A 24,585-nucleotide genomic window follows, 5' to 3' on the forward strand; every position below is an offset into this window, starting at 1 on the left:
GGAGGTGGTCAGGAGGAGAGAGGAAGGAGGAGGGCGTGTAGAATGAGAACTCCTAGAATTTCAGTGCATACAAACTTCAGCTTTGGCACAAGCTTGGTACCTGCCCCCCCTAGCTTGCCCCAAGATGAAGTTCTTAATATCTGGCGTTTGTGGTGAATGACAGTGGAATTCAATATTTGGCAGTACAACTTTCTACTGTTCTGTCTGCCCCCCTCTGCCCCGCCCCGCCTTTTCTTGGATTGGTGAGATGAAACGACAAAGTAGGCTTGTAATAGAAGAGGAAGTTGCCTTCAGTAGGTAGTGGTTCCCAAAGTAAAGAGGATGTGTACTTATGCTAGTGGGGGTGGGGCAGAGTGAGGAGACCTTCACCTCTGTTGGAATTGCTAGTCTCTGGTCTCCCAGCCACACAGAGGACTGTTCCGCACAGTTGCTGAAATAAGCCAGGCCTGCAGGACATGTGGGTATTGTTTCGTTTCTACAGGACATTTGTTTTGTTAAACTAATTCTCCCCTTTCCAAAATTTGGCAATCGTTAGTCATTTTCAACCCAGGCAAGAACCCTCAAGTGTGCGTGTGGCTCTCGGGCTTCAGATCAGGCCCCGCCCTCGCCCTCGGGCTCACACTGACACAGTTAGACGAAACTTGGCCAGATCGCTCGCTCTTGGCCTAGGTTGGAGTGGCTTGTCCGAGCCACTAGCCCAGAGCCCGCTCAGCCTCCTCCCTTAAAGGGGACCGCCCGGCTGTGTTGTGCCAGAGCGGAGCACAAGGCAGAAAGTTGGAGTGCGGAGTGGAGTTGGGCCGCGTGAGAGGGAACCAGAACACAGGGATCTCCACTCCAAGTTTGTCGCTGCGTCCCGGGGGTGCCTGCCTCGCAGAGCGCTGCATCAGTCGGACTTCAGCGCACTCCGGAGGAATGGGACGCACGGTTCGGGTCCCAGGCTGGCGCTAGAGGCTCGGCCAGAGGCCGAGGAGGAACTTCTGTTGCGAGCTGTCGCCGTGGGCCCTCATTGTCTGCAGGAACCCTCCGGAATCCCGAGAGGAAGAACTGGATTGCCCTTCCACTAGGATTCGTCAAGAGTTCCGGCGGCAGCTGCGGCGGTCGGTTGCAGAGTCTCCCTTTGTCCTCCTAGGACCTCCCTCCCTCCTTTTCTCCCTCCCTCCCTCAGTTAGTGGATTCCGCTACCCCAGGCGCCGGCGCTCTAGCTGCTCGCTGTCCTGCACCCCAGGGTCCCTGGCAACTCCTACCACCGTGGCATCCCCACCGAGTCGAGCCGAGGGGGCTGCGAGCAGGACGGAGTCGCAGGCCCCTGGCCGCAGGATGGTGGCGGGACAGTCCCTGGCCCGCAGTCCTGGGAGCTGGCTGGTCCCCGGGCTATGGCTGCTGGCGCTCAGCGGTCCTGGAGGGCTGCTGAGAGCCCAGGAGCAGCCCTCCTGCAGAGGGGCCTTTGATCTCTACTTCGTCCTGGACAAGTGAGTGCCAGAGGGAGGTCCCGGGTCTTCTGGTGCGGGTGGCAATGGCTGAGCTGTGGCCGGGGAAGTCGACATGTGAGTGCGCCCTGGGGAGGGGTATTAGAAACCCACCCGTTGATGAGTGCCCTGTTGCTATCCCCATGCACAGGGCAAGCACTTTCGGATCTGTGCGGGCTTGGGGCGGGTGGGTGTGGGGGGTGATAGGAGTAGCCCTGAGCTGCTTGACTCAGGGGAGGTGGGGTAGTCACTGCTTGCCAGCTTTGGGGCCTCTTGGGAAATGGAAGTGAGGCCCCTGTGGGGTAGCCTTCTGCGTCCCAGGAACACAGATTTTCTGGGCCTCTCAGTCCTCACCCCGTCATGCTGGCTAAAGTTTGCCTGGTTTTATCCTAGTTTTCACCTAGGGTTTGCATTTCCTGCGAAGGGAGGCTGTGTTTATTTTAAAGAGCTTGAATCCTACTCCAAACCATTAGCAAGCAGGTGGTCCAGGAAGACAGGTTGGCTTCCTTGATTCCTTGATTCTTGCAGCACCTAAGTTTCAGCTACTGAGACTGTTACTTTGCTTTTAGAAGAGGCCAGGTGATTCCCCATGTAAATATTTGCTTTTCTGACCAGTTCAATTTCATTTTTCAGGTCTGGGAGTGTGGCAAATAACTGGATTGAAATTTACAATTTTGTCCAGCAACTTACAGAGAGATTTGTGAGGTATTTCTCCCTCTTTACTTTTTCTACACAAGGGAGTTTGAGGTGGAGGGAAATAACCCAAAATGTAGGGTAACCCGTTTTGGAAACGTTTTGCAGGAAAAGCCTTCACGGAAACGTTGATTTTTAAGTGGCTCAAGATCTATGTTACACACATGCTGTTATTAGGACAGACTTTCAGTTGTTGAGGGTTTATTTCATCTGGATCCCAGAAACTTGGCCCAGGCTCTGGGGAAGGATCTTCAAATACTATTCCAAATGTCTTTTCCTTTCTGAATTTTCATCTGCTTTGAATTTCAGTTATGCTTTCTCATAATTTATCACATTAGAATTCCTTTTTATGCTAATAGTCTCCATAATATATTTTCCTTTCCACATAATTCTTACCATTGTAGAGGTCATTATTTAAAAATAATAATAATAAGTGTTAGTAAACTTAAAATAAACACATGTTAATAACCCACTACCAGAAAAGGCACTTGCAAGTATATTTGAAGAAATGACTTGTGTTTACACAATGTGTGGGTGTGTCGCTGGTTTAAAATTTAACTGTTCTATGTATACAATAAACCTTACTAGGAAAGACTGGTTTCTCTTCCCATATAAAGCATAACTGCCATGAAATTGAGCTTAGCCTCCTATTTAGAGGTAGCTAGCAATTAGTGGCATCCCTATTTAAAAATAGCCCCAGGACACCAGGCTTTTGAAGCTTATTTGGCCCCCTCCTTTTTCTTTTTTTTTAAAGAAAAAATGCCATGAGCAAATGCAAGTTTATCAAGATAATGGAAAGGACATGAAAAGGAGCTGTATCATTAAATATTGCTTCTTTCAGTCTTGTTAGCCCAAATGTTTTCTGTAAAACAGCCTTGGATGATCAAAACATTTTGAAAGTCATGTTGCAAGTAACTTCAACAATCTGTAGAGGCCTAGGCAATCCTTGCTTTCAGTTACTGGCAGCAGTAAACTTATCCCTATAAAAATGTATGCTTGTCCATGTTCAATCATCAGCCTCCTGTTTAAGAAGCCAAGCATAACACTCTCATTGCTGGACAGGGTCTGAGGTAAAAACTGTCTAGGAAAGAAAAATAAACAAGGCCCTATATCTTTAAATGTCAAAGGCAGAAGAGACAGTTTTTATGAAATTTTCTGATTTAATCCAAGAGTGTGCAGAGAGCCTTATATAGAATTTGATCGAAAGCAATGGCTCGTTTCAATGCAACATTTTTGAGAAGTGGGGCTTTTACTTATTTGGTCTGGTTTGCAAGTTGGAATTCTTTAATACACAGTTCCCTGGCTCAAGTTCAGTTGCTCGGTTACTAACAATACAATAATAATAATAAATAATAATAAATAATAATAAAGGGTGACTCCTGAAGAGAGTTACTCTCAAAATATGGATGAGCCTCTGAGATCATTCTGATCCTCAGTTTATAGGTCTTTGTTTCCTGTCATCAGTTTTAATTCTTAGTAACAGTTGCAAAGAATGTCTTAGAAACAAGAACTATTTTATGAGATAAATGCCTAAAGCTTAAAAGATGTAACTAACTAGGGCAGTTGTTGACGATTGAAAGTATGATGTTTGAGACATGGAAAATTGAAAATGCCGAATTAAAATGCGATTTGTTTAGTCATTTTCACATTGTCCGTGGCAATCTTTATGCAGTCTTACTTCAGGATAACTTTGGTGTGAACTCATGTCATAGTTGTGGTAATTAAATCAAACTGACTGCTTTGCAGCCCTAAGAATGGCTAACAAGGGTCTGGCCTCCTTCAAGGAGCTGAGGTAGAACATCTAGCATTTTCTACAAAAGAATTTTACACTGGCCTAGAATTTATCTTTCTAGTTAGGCTCTTCCTAAATGTCCCTATGGGTCATGGAGGAATGCTGGAGTGCTGAGAAGCACTGACTAAATCCAAAATGAGTTACGCAGTAATGTTCAGCAGAGTTAGTGTATCTACTTAGGAAGCTCCATTTAAAAGAAGCCCGAGCCATTCAGTGAGACCTATTTTAAATGAGACTCCCTAGCTATACATCTGTAGTGTATCAATCTTTCTTTTAAAAATGTTTTAACTGCCTCTCTTCTTCTTTTGCAGCCCTCAAATGAGATTATCTTTCATTGTGTTTTCTTCCCAAGCAACCATTATTTTGCCATTAACTGGAGACAGGTTAGTGCATTATCATTTCATTGCAGGCTTTTAGTAGAGACTAATCTTAAAAGAATGATTGATATTCCAAGTGGTGATTCAGGCCTCTCAGTGGAATCCAGCAAATGCACAGACAATTCAGTTCTCTTCACTAATAGAGGGGAAAGGAGGGGTATGAGTAATATAAAAGAGCAGATAATCTGAAAATCAATATCATTCATATTGGCTGTGGAATGTACAATGAAACCCAGAACTCTGCCTTAGTTGTTTGTATGTTCACTACTTTCTACCTTTTCCCGTCTCTGTTACTGTAAGTAGTTCTATATCTTTCTTGTTGAGATGTAATATATTGCTCAACTAGGAATTTGAAGAACATCAGGGAGGAGAGAGATACAGATCTCTTTGGATAATTTACTAGATTCAGCAGACTTCCTCGATTTTCAGTCTTATTCTGAGGTCTACTGCTGCTGGATATATTCACCTTTATAAAGGAACTTGCTTTCTATTTTACTCTATTCTATTCTATTCTATATACATGTGTGTATATACGTATATATGTGTGTATGATATATATAATATATACATGTATATATGCACATGTATATATGTATACGTGTATAATATGTATATGTACATATAATATATAGAATATATAATATATGTGTACACACACACACACACACATCCCATATAATACATATATATCACATCTTTTGTAAAAGGTGTGGTTTTTTCCCAAGCCAGTGTCACAATATTTCATATGACTATTTCTATGTCATTTGAATCCATTGTGGCAAGTTGGAAGCAATCATTGCCATATTTTAAAGAATGGCTGCTTTCCATGGGATTAGTTTTGTTTACTATACTCTGAGTTCCATAGTGGAAGGGAGATTTCCTTCTTCATTTTCATACCTACATCATTTAACACAGAGTACGCAAGATAGTTCTTGCTCAGTTCCTGAGGAATTAACCAATGGTGTGCTAGCATTACTTTGAAATCAAGTTTTTCCAAACTGTAGTTGGATCAGGGGAGGCTGGTGTCCTTTGTTTTGCATAATATGTGGGTTTCTCAAAAGTCATGTGTGAATACAGTTTTTTTATATTGAATTTTTTCTTTAAAAAAATGTTAAGAAAGCATACTATTTAAAGGGACTTGGCGAGAACTTATATAAACTTTTAATTTATTTGTGCTTTAAGTATTACTTTCGGAGATGAAATCTGTCTGCAGGTGGGGAGTCCAGCTTACAACCTCAGTCTTCTCATTGATACTTTCCTTCCACACTTTCTTATGTGGGTTTCTTCAAGGGCCAGAGCAATAGCAGTCACTTATAAGCCATATACAAGCTTCTATACCCAGTGATATATCAGCCCTTGCCTCTGTGAAAAGAAATTTTCTCTGCTGCCCTGCTTAATTTCCAAAGAAACAGCTGTGGATCCAGCTTTTCCATTAGAGAAAATAAAAAACAATGTTAACATTTATGGAGTGCATATATAGAGAAAAGCACTTAGCATAAAGCCAGACACACAGTAGATTCTCAGTAATTGTCACCTGCGTGTGCTGTGCCAAGTTCTCTGTTAGACACTTTTCATGTGGGTCCTCTAGCACTTTGAAGATGAAGCGTAGTCACTGGTTGACAAGATTGATATTGCTTAAACATGCATATAAAAAGTTTAATTCTTCATCTACATTAAAGATTCTTCCCTTATCATTGGTTGAATCTAATAAGGGAGAGGTCGGAATGGGATAGAGGCTTCTATTTCAAGAGACAGCATAATGTTGCCGTTAAGAGTCACTGAACCAATTTACTAACTAGATAGTCATGGACAAGTTACTTCTTTATGCCTCTGTTTATTCCATGTCTGTAATTATGATGATGATGGTGATTGTTGTAAGAGTTGAAGTCAATGAATGTGGAGAAGGCAGGACAGAGTCTGGCACATAATGTATTCAAGGGATAAAACTTTGTTATGAGCTGAAGCTAGGGAATATGTAGTGTTTTAATGACCAAACAGGAACTGTGCTGATATAAAAAGATTATTGTCTTAATTGAAAGAATTTATAATATTCCAGGTGGAATTTTAATAATGTTACTTGCGACTTATTTTATGTATAGTTTGCTCACCTGTCTCTTTAAATAGAAATACATTCAGTTATAACGAATTGCATTATTTGTGGCATGTTGAATTAGTTTGGGGTGCAGAAAGTACACTCAAAAGGCCTGGTTTAGAGGTCCAGTTTGGCTACTTAATGATTGAGAGGCTTGGGTCAAATTATCTATTCAATTTCACTGTGTTAGTTTTCATATCTATAAATGGCAGACTTATAAACTACCAGTATTTTTAAGAGAGATTTTGTGAAGATCAAAATAAGACAATGCATAGAAAAGTACTTTGTATATCACAGAATAGTTTCCACTAAAGGACATTGTTTTCCACTCTTAGTTGTTCTTTTACTAATTTTATTTAATTGAACTAATAACTTCTCAAATTTCTATGCTCTATATTTGGATATAGGGCTATTTTTCATCCATTACACACTTTCAAGTATGTAGAAACAATTTGTATATTTAGAAGAAAGATCACTGAACAAATGTTTCCACAACTATTGTGGATCTTTGTTTCAAAGCCAAGAAATTGGAACTCTACATACTAACTTTCTTGCTGTCATGTATCACACTGACAAATAAACCTGAGAACATGAGAAACGCAAAGGTTGAGTACAGCAGGTTTCACAATTTTGGTTCTGTTACTCATAATTCTTCAGTACTGTGGTAAATGTGAGAAGTACTTCTTGTGTTTCTCAGAGTGTTGCTAAATATTTTCAATAGAGGTGAAGCAAGATTGGAAGGCAGTAAGTCCTTACATTAGGGCTGTGTCTTCTGTTAGGGTTTCAGCCTAGTCCCTGGTACCAAGTAAATGCACGAATAGAATAACAAACATGGCAAGAAATGATCAGTTATACATTTTAAATACTCATCATTAAAAAACTTTACTGTTTTAAATATTTCAGTTTGAAACACTCCCTTCTTTTCTGTTGTCCTCATGATTTTTATCCTCCACATATGTGTTAGTCTGTCCTTCCACCCATCTACCTATCTGCTTGCCTTCCTTATATAGGGTGCATTGAGCATTGTGGGCTCTGGGGGTAACACAAAAATGTATAATGTAGTGTGTCTGTGAGTAAGGGGTGTGAACATACACATACATAGTTCAGGGCTGTATTAAAGGATCAGTAAGAAGGAAGTGCTGAGTGTTGATTCAATAATGAAATATCCAGACTCTCAATATTAGGAAACTTGAATCAGGACTAATTTTAAAGGATGTTTTTAGTTATTATGTTGCATAATTGGAGATAGTGAATTATGCTCAGTTCTGTTCAATATGATCCCAATGATATAAAAGTGATTTAGTTGAAATCATTTAGTGAACAATTATTATGTGCTAGGCAGTGTGCAAAATGTTTTCCATTCATTACCTCATTTAGTTCTCATATCAGCTCCATGTACTACATACTATTATTATCGCAACTTTATGAATGAGGAAACTGAAGCTAAGGAAGGTAATGTAGCTTGTCCAAGGACACATGGTTAATAAGTGGAGAGCAGTATATTAGCCAGAATGGTCTCTTACTATATAAAGTAGATCATGCCACTCTCACACTTAATACAATCTAATGACTTAAAATGACATAGAAAGCACACGTCTCCCAATGGCCTAAAAGTCCTGCCTGGTTGCCTCACCCACTCCTTTCCTCCAACATCGGGTGCCACAGTCTTGCCCACTGGCCTTCGTTCCATTCCCTGAACAGAACAAACTTGTTTCCACATTAGGAATTTTGCCCTTTCTGTATCAGATCTTGCCCTGGTTAGCTCATTCTTGTCATTTAGGAGTCATTCCACATGTCACCTCCTGTGAGAGGCCTCTCCTGGCCATCAAGTGTAAAAGAACCTTGTCCCTTCTCTCCAGTAATTTCTCACTGCTCTATTTGGTTATCACTTTTTGAAATTGTTCTGTTAAATTGATTGATTTATCTCCACAGCCCTAATGTAAACTGCATGAGAACAGAGGGGTCTTCTTTGTCTTGTTTGCCCGTATATCCAACACCTAGAACAGAGCCTGACACACAGTAGATGCTCGGTTAATATTTGTTGAATGAGTGATTGAGTGTGTCTGACTCTAAAACATGAGTTACAAACTGTTATATTCTCTCTCTTTGAGAAATGATAAATGGTGACATAATTGCTAATTTTCTCATTCCAATTCTTATAGATCAGTTATATACATTTCCATCTCCCTTTTCAGTATACTTGTCCCCAAATTGAAAAAGTCATATAGTTGTTTGACCTGAACACAATTATCAATTACTTAGGAAAAACTGTTTCTTAGGCAAACTTGTAGGATATTGAAGAGGAGCCATTTGATTAAGTTTAGATATACACATTTTTATCATTTCTATTATTTGGAAGAATTTCTTCTAATTCCTTATAATGTGAGTTAAAAATTTACTTGTGATAAACTAGTCCTTTTAAGAGTTGGTAACTCATAATTGGTTCATTCATTTTGCAGGGAAATTTTGTAGTATCTGTAAAAGTTCCTATCAGCAATTTTACTTTTTGGGACTAGTATGTCCTACTGAAATACTAGCACCTGTGTGCAAAGATATGTATGTGCAAAATTAGACACTGCAGTATTGTTCATAATAGTGAAAAACTGTATTCAGTCTGAATGCTCATCAGCTGATGGTACTATATAAAAATATATCTAAGATATATTAATTGAGAAAAGAAAGTTGCAGGACACTGTTAAGTATGATTTTAATTTTTATTTAAAAACAAAATCTTCAACTGTTCTTATGGTGTGTGTGTGCATGTGTGTGTGTGTGTGTGATTATAAATACATGGGAAAAGTCTGGAAGATATGCAACAAACTTAACGATGATACTGTCTTAGCAGTAAGATTCAAGGTGGGGAAAACCTTCATGTTTTTAATTTCTGTATATGTAGGTTATTCAATTTTATTTCATCAATAATGCATTATGTAAAAATTAAACAAATGCTTAAATTAAAAAAAAATTTTACTGACTTCTTCTGTACCCAGAGATAGCTGTCTTGGAAAAACAATGAATTCAGGGATGTGAAAGAGCTGTAGGATCCTGAAGGCTCCTTATTAAAATGAAAACACCAGGATTAGACCATGGCTCAAATAGACAGAGGACCTACATACTAGCTGTGTGACCTTGTACAAGTTACTTCACCTCTTACTGCCCATTCTCTTGCCTGTTAAAAGGAGCTAATCATTCCTACCATATAGCAATGTGGGACAATTAAATGCATCCAATGTGTGAGAATGCCTAATTGATGACTGGGTGGGACAGAGGCTGAGGCAGAAATGGGATTTGGATTTTCAGCATACACAATCATCATCATTTTCATCCTGACGTGCCAGGATTCTAGCAGAAGTGTAGAGACATGCCTTTGCCCACAGAGACACCACTCAGTAGTCAGACCCAGGATTCACACCCAGACCTGAGTCCTGAGCCTGAGCACTTCCCTGCTGCACTGCCTGAGACTCTCCATGTTCCCCCTTCTCCAGCTTTCACAATTAGTCAGGATTTGTCATCATTCAAAGCATATTCATCCCCTAAATTTGTTCTGTTACCTTGCAAACCAGCGATGTGGTGAGAGGAAATGACTACAGTTGGGTTTAAAAAAAAAAAAATTCCAGTAGGGAAGTAATTCCTCCTATTTAGAAAAGTCAGCTTTGGCCATATCTCGTGCTAATCTTGGGCATGGCAGCAGCTCAGATGGTAATCATGGATATATTAGTACTTTCAGTGATGTCCCATATCTGCTTTATGAGTATGTTCCAGAAAATTAACCATTGTTAGTCATTTCTGGGAGACACCCTGGCACACTGAAGTGGTAAAGCTCAGAGGTCAGTTATCGTGGCTCAGTAAGGCAGTGCATGGGGAAATGGAATAAAAATATACCAAAAGCAGCAGGCATGGACTTCAGGCGTGACCTGTGCACCACACTTGGGTTAGCGTAGACTAAATTGGAGAAATATCTGTCACAAAACCCAGGCTGTGTGGAGCATTTTATAAGCAGATATTTTTGAATCAGAACTGCTACCTTGGGCTCAGTCGGCTGGACTTTGGACCGCAGAGACTTTGGCATATGTTGGCCTTAGAATAACAGGTTAAATAAACAATCAGCAAGTTTTTACATAAAGTGGGCGCTAAATCTGCTAGTTCCTAAGATAATAGCATGTATTAGCAATGTTTGTGTTTAGAAAATAACCCTTCACTCTGTGGAATCCTATAAAATTTTTAAGTGGAGGAACTAATAGAGAACAATTGCTTTTTTTGCAATTTATTCTTCCTGCAGTACATAGTATAGCAGTGTGTAATAACAGAATTAGATAATTAGAGTAGATATGTTAGAATGAATGAACAGATTTCCCCTCATCAAATTTTTTCTAATTTTGTCAGTCTGGTTAATATTGTGGTTTATTAATGGAAGGAGACAATAAAAATAGTAAATAATGTTCATTGAGCACTTACTATGTATCAGATATTTTGCTAAATGCTTTATATGCAATAGTTCTAAAGTATAGTGCTAAGGGGATGACAGCTCATTAGTAATTTTGTATGGACATAAATAACATCTTGAAAACATTGTTTTGTTTCATATTCCACCCTGTCTACCAAGTTTTACCTTCTAAAACAAGCATTTAATTATGTTATGTAACTGGCTATTATAAAATTCATAAATATTGCTATATTTAGTTTGCAGTTACTGTTTATTTTCAAGGACTAATGTCCCTGGCTAATAATCTCTTAAGGATAAAGAACAGAATTGTCCTATGATATAAATACCTACACATTTATATTTATGCAGTTTTCTAAATTGGCATTTGGCTGCATGGATATATGAAGCCCGTAGCTTTTGTGGTAGATTATTCTTCTGTGACCTCCAATGAAGCACAGAATAATACATATACATACTTATATACATATTTTGGGGGTGCCAGAAAATTGTATACAAGTGGACACTTTGGTCAACATTACTCAAGCAGTAGTTTGCGGTAATCAGAAGTGTCCGAATGCTGATGGTAACCACTTTGAGCACCTCTTGTCATTGCAGAATCAATGGAATTGTAATAGATTAGCATGATATGGAGGGTGGGAGGGCAGTGGATGGGGGAGGGTGGTTGTTACTGGGTGAGGGGTGAAAAGGATAACTGTCGCATTGTTCTGTACACCTGAAACTAACAATAAAAGAAAAAGAAAAAAGAAGTCAAACGTGACATGTATTCATCTTTTGTTATCGGTATATATTGAGTATTACAATTTTAATACAGTTTTCCTTTCTTAAAATGTGTATACATTTTTTGGCACCCCCTATTTATATGATTATGTATGTAATATGCATAATATATAAAATAAATATATTTAAATATATAATTAAAAAAATGTGGACTGGCTCTGTTGCTTACTTTACTCAATAGATTGCAGCAGGCACAAAGATGAAACTGTCCCCGTCCCAGGCCTAAGCTTTAATAGGGCATGGGGTATGGGGGTTTCCTTTTTTGTGGTCTGGGTAGCCAGCTGCCATATACGCTTTGACTACCGTACGACCACCATGGTTAGAGAAAACTCAGCTAAGCCACATGTGGAAGCCACATGGAGGAAACTACAGACTCTGGTCAGCAGTCCTAGCTGAACTCGTAGGCAATCACCATCACCAGCACCAACATCAACTTGCCAAGCATGTGAGCGAGGTCATTCCAACCCCTATAGCCATACCAGCTTCCCGGCAGATAAAGTATGAAACATAAAAACTGCCCATTCAATGGACAGTATCATGAGAAACAATAAGTTTTTTTTAATACCACTAATTTTTGAGTAGTTTATTCTGCAGCAATAGCTAACCACAGCAGAGCTTATGACTAGGGTAGATGCTAAATGACCTTGAGGAGATTGATAGTAAAAACTAGAAGGGCAGTGAGCGAGTTGTTATTGGAGGCTGAAGCAGAAATGACCATTTTATGTTGTGATGGAAAGTTTGGTGGTAATATGGACAGTCAAAAATGTGCATAATGAACTTGTGGGTATAGCTAAGGAGATTTCCAGGAAGAATGTTGGAGGTGTCAGCTGGCTTCTTGCAGCTACCTATGATGACGTAGGAGAGGTGTGAGATGAGCTAAAGAAGGAACTTTTTAGTTTTCAAACATGATGTAAAGGAAATGTGAAGAGCCAAGACTTGATGGATTTGAAAATAAATCTCTCTCGTCCCCAGTCTCCTTGGCAAAAATACTACCCCAGTTTAAGAAATGGCCTTAATTCAATGATCAAACCCAGATTGCTGTCTATCAAACGTGGCATCAGAGGAAAAATCAGATTAAGGGTGCAGTCAACAGACGTTTTTTATGAGTTCAGAAAGGTTTAAGAGAATGTCTTATAGACCCTTTTATCTAGATCAAAAGGCTTAAAATATGTGCCTCATAGGCACTCGCAGGTAAACATAAGGCTTCTGAATTTTTTTTTTTTAAAGATTTTATTGGGGAATTGGGGGAAGGGGAACAGACAAGTTGCTGTCCTTTTGTTCTTCAGTCTAGTTGTGGAGGATGTCGCTTCACTGGCCCATGTTGGCACCATCATTGCGCTCTTCCCGGGCGAGGCAGATCAGTCGCTGGCTTCTGGACGGCTGCTCACTGCGGCTGCTGGCCACTCACGCTGGCTGCTGGCTACATACGGTAGCCCATGGCAACCCACTGCCACAGGGGCTGCAGCCTATGCCGTCGCCGGCGACTCACGGCAGCCCAGCTCCAGGTTGAGCTGTTGTTCAGCATCTTAGCTGTAGGGGGCAGTGTCACTGGCCCTCATATGTGGGATCTGAACCGGGGCCCTCTGGCACCCCAAGCCAGTTCTTAACCATCGCGCCATTCGGCCGGCCCTGAATTTTTTCAGTGTGTGTCTCACCTGACATACAGCCTAAAGTAGAGGGGAGCCTCTTTTGAGAAAATTTTTTGCATGTGGCTGTTGTTTAATGAAGTGGGTTACAATTTAATACATAGGAATCTCACAAAGTTTTCAAAGGGCTTTCATCATCATGAATTAAAAGAGGTGGATATTTCAAGATGAAAGAGACTTCTGGACCCTCAACTTCCCATGGGCAGGAAGGAATCATACATATGTGCTATTTTTTATGGAAAAAGAAGAATGGCTCCGAAAGTGGAGTCACAGTTCAGAAGGTGGAGTCAAGAGCCACAAAAATACATTCCCAGGAAGCAGGACTGAGCCCTATTCAAAGAATTGAGGATGTACTTGTATGCAGCAATGAAATATCTGACACTTAGGGTACAAATTTATTTTTTTCTTTTTTCTTTTATTATTCAGTGATGCATGAAAAAGCATGCCCCAAAACTTAGTGGCTTAAACAACAATTTTAACACCTCGCACAGTTCTGTGTGTTGATGGCTCAGCTGGGAGTTTCTCTGCCCTATGTGATATTCCCAGGTACTGTAATCATAGAGGCTTATTATTGATTGTGGAGCTCAGCTGGAGCTGTTCGGTGGAATAACTCGGTTCTCCTTCTGTGACCTCTGCGTGTGGTGTAGGCTTCTCACAGCACGTTGACTGGGATCCAAGGGAGGGGATTCCAAGAGCAAGTATTAGAAGTCAAAGGAAGCAAAGTCTTCAATTCTCTTAAGAGTTGGACTCAGATGCCCAAGAACATCACTTCTACCTTAGTCTGTTTCCAAGAAGTAACAGGGGTATGGCAGGTGCAAGGTAAGGGGAGTCTCAAGTCCATCTCTTGATGGGAGAGTGGGAAGCAATTGACAGAGGTCATATTTGGAGATTAGCTACCATAGTTTATATGAAAAGTAATAATGAAATTCCAAGATGAATCTCTTTCTGAAATAAACATGTCAACTTAGAGGATAAATATAAACCTTGTATATAACCAAAATAACAAATTAGATTGGTAATTTTGGCACTAGTCTTTAGATTCTAGTGCAACTCATAACCCATCTCAGTAAAATCTGAATGACAAATGTCCTTTACTTCTATTATTTATTATTAACCTCTTCCTCTCATTCCTCTTATTTTTTGTATGAATTAAAAAATTTTTGTTTATTAGCAACATTAATATATTCTCTTTTACTGTTATTATTTTAATATTACCCGTGTTTCCTTCTTGAGTTAGATTAGAATAGATTGGCACATTTTCCTTTACTTCCATGATTTTGAATAGTGTTATTCGATTCAAACTCTCCAGGACTTAAGAATTAACAATATGTAGAAATACTTTGCTAGTACAATGTAAGGGTGGAAGTTTTCTTAGAAATGACTGCAAATTTTCTAAAATATTTAAAAAATTTGTGCTATAAAAGAAGTACCTTTTGAGATTCTTGATATTCAATGATCTCTTCAAGAGCAATACCAAACACTTAGGCATATGATTTATAGTTTGTATGCCTTAATATAAAGTTTTAAAATTCTGTGACTAGTAGAGGGATAGTTCTCAAATGAGGCCTACAACCTGTGACTAACGAGGCTAATAATTCATACTTAGTTCTCTTCTATTGATAAAGAGACAGGAGTATAGTGAATAGACATAAGCAGTTGGTATTGATTGTTGAACACTTATGTGTCGTGCAGTATACTCAGTGTTTTCCATGTACTAGTCCCTTTAATTTTTGTAACAAGCCCACTATGTAAGTACCATCACTATCCTGACTTTCCATATGGAGGGGGATGGAGGACCAGAGAGGCTACGTAACTAGTGAGTGTTAAGACCAGTACATGTCAGAGCTGGGAATGGAGGCCAAGGCCCCCATGGCTGAGCTGTATGTTGCCCTCATTGTTTGATGCAGAGTGGCATGATGAAGGGATTGAGGGTTGACTGGCCAATGACCTTGCTTAGTCCCTGACATATCGTGTGATGAAAGAATCATAATGAACATCTGTGTAATACTTACTTTGTACCAAACACTTTAACTCATTTGATTTTCAAATAAGCCTTGTGAAGTTAGTATCAGTGTTAACCTGTATTTATATGGGAAGCAACTGAAGGACTCAGAGGTTAGATCACTTGCCCAGGCTCACACGCTTAGAGCCTGGCATCTCATCCATTATGCTCGCCCTTCCGCCTGCCATGTTTATGGGTTTTGTAGCAGTGTAAAGGAGAAACTATAATGAAGAGAGTTTGTTCTGGGTGCTACTTACTTCCTTTCTCCCCTTGCTCTCAAAGTACTCTTTCTGTCTAGGCATCCACTGCCTTCCAAATGCCCGAGGCTGCCAAATAGCATTACATTATAAATATCATAGTGGGCGCCTAATACATATCTATAGAAGGAATGATTGAAAACCCCACTGGCGCAGGCATTACTATTTACATTTTATGGATACGGCCCTGAGCTCCAGGAAACTAAATACCTGCTGATGGGTACATAGTTCATTAGTTGCAGAAACAGAGTCTCAATTCGTCTCTGATTTACTCCAATCCCTGAGGTTCCCCACCTCCTATTATAAAGCTTTCCATATGGCCCTTTTCCAGGACGTTCTCCTCACCAACGCTTCAATATAACACTCTTCTTTCCTCTCTTTTCTTTCTGTCTCCCTCCTTTCTGGTCTCTATGTCAAAAAATTTCAACCTTCAGTAGCTAAGTGAGGTCTCCTTGGAATCAAGAAGAAAGTAAACTGAGTGAACAAAATCCTTCTAACAGGGAAATGACTGATAGCAACAAATAAGAGCAACAGTCGCTACAACTTACTCAGTGCTTATTGTGTGCCATTTAATCCTTGCAGTGGACCCATTGGGTAGATATTTTCATCCCTCTTTTACAGATGAGGAAACAAGGTAGGGCTTAGAATTCATCTGTGTTCTCTGGCTATAAGCTGTACCATCCCAGAAGCTGTATTTTTCATTTGCAGTTTAAAAGATTATCTCAGTCACTCCCCAAACCCCTTCAATGGAAGGACTAACTGGCAAAATGGGTAAGGAAAAGAACAATTCCAACAACATGGAAAGATTTTTAAATTAGATTAGATCAGAGGTTCTTAATTTGGGCTGCATGTTAGAATACTCTGGGGAGTTTCCCCCAAAAAATACCCTGACGTCATCACAAACCAAGCAAATTAGAATTTCCTAAATTTGAGCCCAGAAGAAATTAAAAAAAAAAACCCTTTGGGTGATTCCGGTGTACAGCCAGGGTAGAGAACTACACGGCATCTGTGGAGATGTGTGTGTGAGAGCAGCCCTGGGCTATGTGTGAGCCATTCGCATATCACCCTACAGAGTCACAGTGCTCACATGTGGTGGGTGTGCAATAGATGTATATAGATTGATATATTGAAATCTGGAAAGAGCTTTGAAATCTGGTAAGATGGTGTGCATTGAAAAGTTCAAGTACTATACGGATATGTTGTATAAATATACATCCTTAGTCCCAAGTAAAAGGTACTTAAATAAAAATTGTGCCTTAATTGTGCTAGTTGGGAAAGTCAGAATTTTCTGCCAACCCTTTTACTATGATGCTCTTTATAAAAATATATCTTTATTTTAGTTATGACATCATGAATACCTTCCACAATCCAAAGTGTTATGTGGATGGAGAAAAGCCATTGATGTGTCACAGTGTGTGGTAGTTGTAGCTGCTATCTCCCCTCTCCTCCCCTCCCCTCCTCTCCCTCTCTCTTTCTCTCCCTCTCCTTTCCTTTCCCTCCCCTTCCTTTCCCTGTCCTCTTATTCTTTCCCTTCCCTTTTGTCTCTTCCTTTCCCTACTCAGCCGAGAAATTTGAGAGATACTAGCAGAGATGTAAGAGTTAATTTTATAGATTAAAAAAATGAGTCAGTATGTTTCAATCAATATAATTATAAAGTAAATAGGAAAGAGTTGATTATAGAGTTTGGTTCCCTGATTTCTCAACAAAACAACAACAAAAAAATCAGAGGTTTGATATACTATTTTGTTTTAAATTCTTCCTCTTTCCAAAAAGCACGTGAAGCTGCACAGAACATAATATTTCAGAAATTTAATAACATATAAAAATAAAACTAAAGATCTTGCAAAAGAGGATGTAGCAGTATGATAACTATAGCAACTTAGCAAAATTTTGTGAATTTGAAAGACATTTACTGTGGTTTTCCTGATTGGGGAAGAAACGGTTTAATAGTTCTAGTTAACAGAAAGGAGGAAATATATAGTGATTACTCAGAGGATGATAAGAAACTTCCGCTGTGAGACCTCGCAGGGGACACTGTCAGAACAGCAGCATCCTTGACAACAGCTTCATAATAAATAACGAGTAGTTTCAGTATTGCTATTCCTGGTAGTCAGAAAGATAGCGTGAGAGCCCAGCTCAGTGAGGTTGCTCTTCTAAGGAGGTGTTGGACTTGAGCTGATCTTTATAACATATCCATTGTTTTTCTTCGTTTAGTTTTATGATCCCCCTCCCCCACCCCGTTGCTTTCTTGTAGAGATTTAAGTCACAGTAGGGATGAATGAATTCTGTTTTTAACCTCATACATGGCTTTGTTTTTCCCAAGGCAACTGTTTACGAATAGAGACATTTAGAACTTATGTTTAGTTGCTTGGGATCCTTGCAAGCCTGAGATGTGCTCTGTTCTGTTTTGGGTTTTCATTTTCCTTGGTGACATTCACTGATGGAGGGGAGAGACTGATGGACTATGTAGTTGCACCGGAAGGAGACAGGACCAGGAAGGACTTCGTGTTAATGTTATTGTCTGTGGGCCGGGAACACCTGTACTCCTATGACTACTCAGCTGCAAAAGTAATGGTGGGATTTAGTGCAACTTAGACACGAGTAGTACGGTGACAGGTGTTAGTATGGCTAAAAGAGCAAGAGGTGTTCTGCTTCCAGTGAAAAAAGCTAGCAGAGACCTACTTTCCCAAATTCTCCGAATTGCACATTTGGCAAGTTTTTTTTAGCTTAGTGTTCTACTGGCGTTGCCTGGTCCTCAGAAGTAAGGGCGAGCTGAATCTGAACTTAATGGAGAAGGTGATTTTTGCCATACAAAAGCTGTTTGTGAAAACTTGAATTTCAGTTGTCTTTTTCACTTTCTTTTTGGCAGCAAACATTCATGCTTGAGGACACGCTGCCACTCATTTCTGGAAAGCACCAAATATTTGGTTTTTGTCTGTATTCAGACAGAATCACTTTCAAGTTGTTTCTGTAGATACTAAGCATAAATATTTAGATAGAACACATTTATAGATGATGTAATTTACTCTATCATCTGTGGAATTATGAATTTTCCTGTAAGAGATTGAAAAATTTATTGAGCACTTAGTTTGTAAAAGGCATTATAATAAGTAATAAGTAGGGGGGTACATTATATTATACATGATAGACATGGGGATAGACCACTGTAAACTTCCAGTCTAATTGAGAAGTGAAAATATTAAATTAAATTAGTTAAATTATTTTAAAGTAGAATGTTTTTAAGAGACAAAATTATTCATTGCAGTGAAAATTGAACATGCATATGTTTGGGGCAACATGGAAAAGAGAATATAATGAAGTTAGAAATAGGTTCAGAGCAGGTAGATTTTAAGTCAAATATTGAAAGAGACAGCCATCATGGGTTAGTAGATGACTGAATCAGGAAGGAGGAAGATTAAGATCATGTTTTGAAAGTTGTCTTGTGTTTTCTGGAAACTTCTTGAAGTGGAAAACCCAGCTGATAATAATTTTCATTACAATATTAAAATATAACCAATAAGTTACTTTAAAAATATGATTGAGGCTCTGGTGAATGACTTATTTTATTGCAAGTATTTGAAATACAAGATTGCAGCATGACCCAAATGATAATAATTATTAATTTTCAATTATTTTTGACATGTGTTTTAATAGTATATGAAATATATATATATATATATATATATATATATATACACACACACACAATTTTGTGTATGACCCAGTAAGTTCCTTGATGTTAAGATAATACACTTTTTATAATCTGTGTAAACTTGAATTTCAGTTCTTTCAACTATCATTTATCATCCTCAGTAGTGTGTTCTTTGTGTTTTATTTAAAGCATATTACTTTAGTTTCATGTGTCAAGACTTTTATTTAGAAAGGTATTTTCTTTGCTTCTATTTAAAAACTAAAATTCTGAAATTAATATATTCAGATTTTCTGATCTTTTAAATTTAAAATTTTAAAAAGAAGTTTTAAGTTTATTCTGGATTGTTTTTGCAATATTATTGTTTTTAACCTCTTAAAATTCTTGTTTTTTTTTTTTTCTTTTTAAAAGGCTCTTTAAACCTGTACTAAAACCACCTGGAAAATGGGTCTTCTCTTACTCATATACACAAGATAGCTCTTAATATTATAGTCATATTTTGTTTAGACATACTTCATTGGGACAACTAATTAGCCATGATGAAAAACATTACTCTATGGTTTATCCTTTTTTTTTTAAAGATTTCCTTGGGGAATTGGGGGAGGGGAACAGACAAGTTGCTGTCCTTTTTTTCTTCAGTCTAGTTGTGGAGGATGTCGCTTCACTGGCCCATGTTGGTATCATCATTGCGCTCTTCCTGGGTGAGGCAGTCGCTCACTGGCAATTGGACTGCAGCTCACTGCAGCTCACGGCAGCTCACAAAAGCTCACACCCACTGCCGGCCAGCCCCACTGCAGCCTACGCCGTCCCCAGCGACTCACAGCAGCCCAGCTCCAGGTCGAGCTGTTGTTCAACATCTTAGCTGTAGAAGGCAAAGTGTCACTGGCCCATGTGGGATCCGAACTGGCGGCCCTGCTGCTCAGTGCTCGAGCTCCCAAGCCAACTCTTAACCAACATGCCACTCGGCTGGCCCAGTTTTTCCTCTTTTTAATTTGTCCTCTCTCAATAATCCATTATCATCCATCCATCTACTAATTCTTTTCTTTGTTCGTCAAATATGTGTCAAGTATCCATAATATTCAAGAGAATGAGCTGGTGTGTGGGTGGATGAGAAGGTGCTACAAAATTGCCTACATCATGAGACTTGTGACTGGGAGACAAAGTGGAAAATGTTAATCTCCATAAGTAAGGGTTAAGTAACATGATTTAGGAATTTGTAGATAACAGTAAATTTCCAGTTCATAGGGAGTTGGGGCTGAAAGTATTCAGAAATACTTTCTCAGTTAAGCTGACCTACTGAATCCTTGTTCTTTTTACTCCTTAGCATTTAGTAAAACAAATATGATTGAAGGTATCTGTTCTCAGCTGAAAATGCCTAAAATATGCTTAGATTTTCAAGACATTTTACATTGTTAGCATTTTTATTTTTGTAGTTAAAATACAGATATCGTTAAATACTCATTAAAATGACAAAAAGTATGAAGAGCTATCTGCTCTCAAAATGCATGTTTTTTCCTTTTCTTACTGAAGAAACCTTAGTTGCAATGTTGCCACATTTTTTGAGAAATTATTATTGTGATCTTTGCTCATTTTTCTTTAGTTTAATATTATAATACATTATTTTCAGAGGCAAAATCACCAAAGGCTTGGAGGAATTGAAACGTGTTCAACCAACAGGAGAGACATACATTCATGAAGGACTAAAGCTAGTAAGTTGTTTTACATTTATGAGTATGGGAGTGAATGTTTTCTTATTCTGTAATGAAATAAATTATAACTCTCTAGTAAAAGTCAAAGATCCCATTACATGTTTATCTTAGAAAATTATTTTTAGGCTTTTAGTTGTTTTAGGGGTGAGACTGATAGAAAATGTTATTTATCATGGTAACAAGAAAAGTTTAGATGCGTTTTCCCTTTTAAGGAATATTCCATTTTTTCTGTGGTTGTATTCAGACTAATCAACCAAAGCTAAAAATCTATGTCATTCACACTCAGTAGTAACTACTGAGTTACTCTATAATGTACATATATGCATATGTCAAATAAATAGTTACCATAAATAGTGTGTTTTCAAAGCCAGTCCATAATATTTTGATTTTGTCAGACTCACAAATTCATCTTGATGGAAAATGCTGGTGAAAAGTTAAGATTAAATTGTGAGTTAAATAATTATTCTTCATTTTCAGGCAAATGAACAAATCCAGAAAGCAGGAGGCTTAAAAACCTCCAGTATCATTATTGCTCTGACAGATGGTAAGTTGGACGGTTTGGTGCCATCATATGCAGAGAAAGAGGTGAGTATTGAACTGAAACTGTTCTTTACACCCTACTGTACTTTGCTGTGTGTCTCTGCATGTATAGCCTGGTGTTTGAATAATTCACCTCTCTCTCTCTCTCTCTCTCTCTCTCTCTCTCTCTCTCTCTCTCCATAGGCAAAACTATCCAGGTCCTTTGGAGCTAGAGTTTATTGTGTTGGTGTCCTTGACTTTGAACAAGCTCAGGTGAGTACACATGATCTGAAAACTTTCATCTAAATCACATAATTATCTTAAGGGTAGTTTATCAAATTATTTTCACTGATGACTTATTATGACACTAACCAGTTGTTAAAGATTTTCCATAAAAATGGCCGTATGTCTTGTATGTCTTGATTACTAATGTCTGATTTTGTTAGGTTTCATCAGTGAAAGCAAAACTCTAAATTCCTTGAACATTCATTTGGTTTGGAGGAACTCATATAACTCAAATAACATGAGTACTCTTGTTCTTTAACTTAACTGACAGGAGTATTATGACAGTCTTATTTAGAAGTTTGAGTTTGATGTAAAAACTGGACCCTTAGGGTTATAGAGATTTGGGAATTTTGCTTATGAGATATCTTTTTTTTTTTTTTTTAAATTGGAGAATTGGGGGATGGGAACAGCCCGGGGAATTGCAGGAAGGGGAACAGACAAGTTGCTGTCTTTTTGTTCTTCAGTCTAGTTGTGGAGGATGTTGCTTCACTGGCCCAAGTTGGCACCATCATTGCGCTCTTCCCAGGGGAGGTAGATCAGTCGCCAGCTTCTGGACGGCCGCTTACTGTGGCTGCTGGCCGCTCACGCTGGCTGCTGGCTACACACGGTAGCCCATGGCAACCCACTGCAGCAGGGGCTGCAGCCTACACCGTCGCAGGTGACTCCCGGCAGCCCAGCTCCAGGTTGAGCTGTCGTTCAGCATCTTAGCTGTGGAGGGCAGTGTTACTGGCCCTCATACGTGAGATCCGAACTGGGGTCCTCTGGCGTCCCAAGCCAGCTCTTAACCAATGCACCACTCAGCTGGCCCTGAGATATCTTTAATAATTTTCTTTATAAAAAATAATATTTTTCATGAAGTTTTAAGGCTTTATGTATTAAAAACATTTTTTTTCCACTCACAAAGTGATTTTACATTTACATTTTTGGTTGAACATGACTGAGACTCCTGTGTCTCATGACATTTACATACAGCTCATAGAGCGCTGCACTGTTTTTAAATGGAAACTTGAGGCCAGTGTAAATGGGCTATGGCTAATCTCAGTTCATTTCATTGTGATACATTTAGAGTAACATCAGTACCATCACCTTCGATTCCTGACAGGCTACACTAGTGAATTAATCCTGTAGTGTAATTTTTTTCAGAAGGACATAATTGAAACTTAATGAAGTTTATAAAGTGTTATATGTCTCAACCAACCCTTAATTAAATTTTCCTCCTTTTCCTAAAGCTCGAAAGAATTGCTGATTCCAAGGAACAAGTTTTCCCTGTCAAAGGTGGATTTCAAGCTCTTAAAGGAATAATTAATTCTGTAAGTATTTCCCTGGGAACAGGAAAGCCTCATAATTTTAGATATATTTTAAACTGTAACAAGTAACCTTGATATCCAGTTCAGGTGGTCATTATCTTGAAGAAAGAGATTAAGAAGGAAGTTTGTTTGGTATTATGAACACAGTGTAATTCTCAAGATCTGGATTTTGTTTGTAAGTGAGGCTTGGTATTAAGTCTTTCAGACTGAGCTCTGTGAGACTGGGTTTGTGGTTTCAAGTTTAAGATTTTCATCAACAGTGTTAGAGACTTCCACTTTGTGCGCGTGGAATCCCTCACCGTCTTGATACCTTGAGAGTTTTATAGGCTTTATAGAATAAATGTAAAATAAAAATTTGGATTGGAATGTGTGATTACTCCCTCTTCCCAGGTTGGTATTTCCTAGCTCTCAGTCAGGCAACTTGAACCAGTGGCTGAGCATTTGACTGCTGTTGTTGTTCTTTCCATTTTAATGATTAATAGTTTCAGTGGAGCTCATAATATCTCTGTTTTGAATTCAGTTGAGCTGTCTCTGCTGATCATTAGAATCTGGGCTATCCTGAAGAGGGTATGGGGAAGTGGAGTGATGAAATGCAAAGCAAAACTCCCGGGCTTTCACAGCTGAGGTTTATGTTTCATTTTATTGCCTTTTGCTAGAAGCACTAGGAACAGTTGCTATTAAGTATTTATGATATTTTGGTAAACATCATCCTAAAATGAAGTGAATAATATATATTCTCTAAGCCAAAGCTTTTCCTTTAATCTTTAGGTATTTATTGAAGGGGGGGGCAGGGAATCTCAGTTTCTTCTGACATTTGGTTTTGGCATTTAAAATTTCTCTTTAAAGATCATGTTTTTCAGAAACACAGAGTGACATTTATTAAATTTGGTTTTACTGTCATGTAGGCTATTTCTCTTTTCTAATTAATAGAGCTTTTCAGAGAAAACATACGATTTGGTCCTATCACATTATCTGTACTTCTGGTGGACAGGCCAAATGTAAATGTAGAATAGAACAGGGATTTAAATATTTTAGGAGTTTACATATATTATTGTGTTCAGTTTTTAGGAAAAAGTGCAATGTAAAAATAATAAATATTTTTATAGCTAGATTCAAGATAAATACTCTACAACTGTGATTTGTTTTCAAATATAGGAGAACAGATGGACAGTACAAAAGGGAAGATCATTTGACCCTATAAATAAGTAAATCAGTGGATTGTATTTTCAATAGAACTTTATTATGCTTGGAAATTTATAGTTATTTTTATAATTATATTGGGAAGGGGAAAAGTCCTCTGGGATATTACCTTTGGAATTTTATTTTCTATATATAAAAGGTTTAATTCAATATTCTCCAGGTAACTAATGGCCTTTTCAAATGCACCTTTTATGGGTTATGACTACAGATTTCTCCTTCAAGAAATTAGTAGTTGACTATCAGAGGAGATAAAGTTGTTGTTGTTGCTTTATTATATTTATTTGTTAAATTTTATTTTTTAAAAATTGTATTAGGGAAACTTTAGAATGGAATTTCTAACTACAGCCTTTCTTACCTGAAGTTCTTGATG

At 38.5% G+C, this 24,585-nt stretch overlaps 1 protein-coding gene across 1 annotated transcript in view; it reads left to right on the plus strand.

Annotated features, from left to right (window-relative positions):
* Nucleotides 1-953: 953 nt before the first annotated feature.
* The window catches only part of ANTXR2 (ANTXR cell adhesion molecule 2), a 98,258-nt gene continuing 74,626 nt past the window's right edge, over nucleotides 954-24,585 (plus strand). Inside the window, exons 1-7 of the mRNA XM_019627428.1 lie at nucleotides 954-1,469; nucleotides 2,100-2,171; nucleotides 4,263-4,334; nucleotides 20,823-20,904; nucleotides 21,382-21,489; nucleotides 21,628-21,696; nucleotides 22,938-23,018. Coding sequence (XP_019482973.1) covers nucleotides 1,318-1,469; nucleotides 2,100-2,171; nucleotides 4,263-4,334; nucleotides 20,823-20,904; nucleotides 21,382-21,489; nucleotides 21,628-21,696; nucleotides 22,938-23,018 — 636 coding nt within the window. The 5' untranslated portion in view covers nucleotides 954-1,317. The remainder of the gene's footprint in view (nucleotides 1,470-2,099; nucleotides 2,172-4,262; nucleotides 4,335-20,822; nucleotides 20,905-21,381; nucleotides 21,490-21,627; nucleotides 21,697-22,937; nucleotides 23,019-24,585) is intronic.

The sequence above is a fragment of the Hipposideros armiger genome, unplaced genomic scaffold (genome assembly GCF_001890085.2).
Source record: "Hipposideros armiger isolate ML-2016 unplaced genomic scaffold, ASM189008v1 scaffold_730, whole genome shotgun sequence".
Taxonomy (NCBI): domain Eukaryota; kingdom Metazoa; phylum Chordata; class Mammalia; order Chiroptera; family Hipposideridae; genus Hipposideros; species Hipposideros armiger.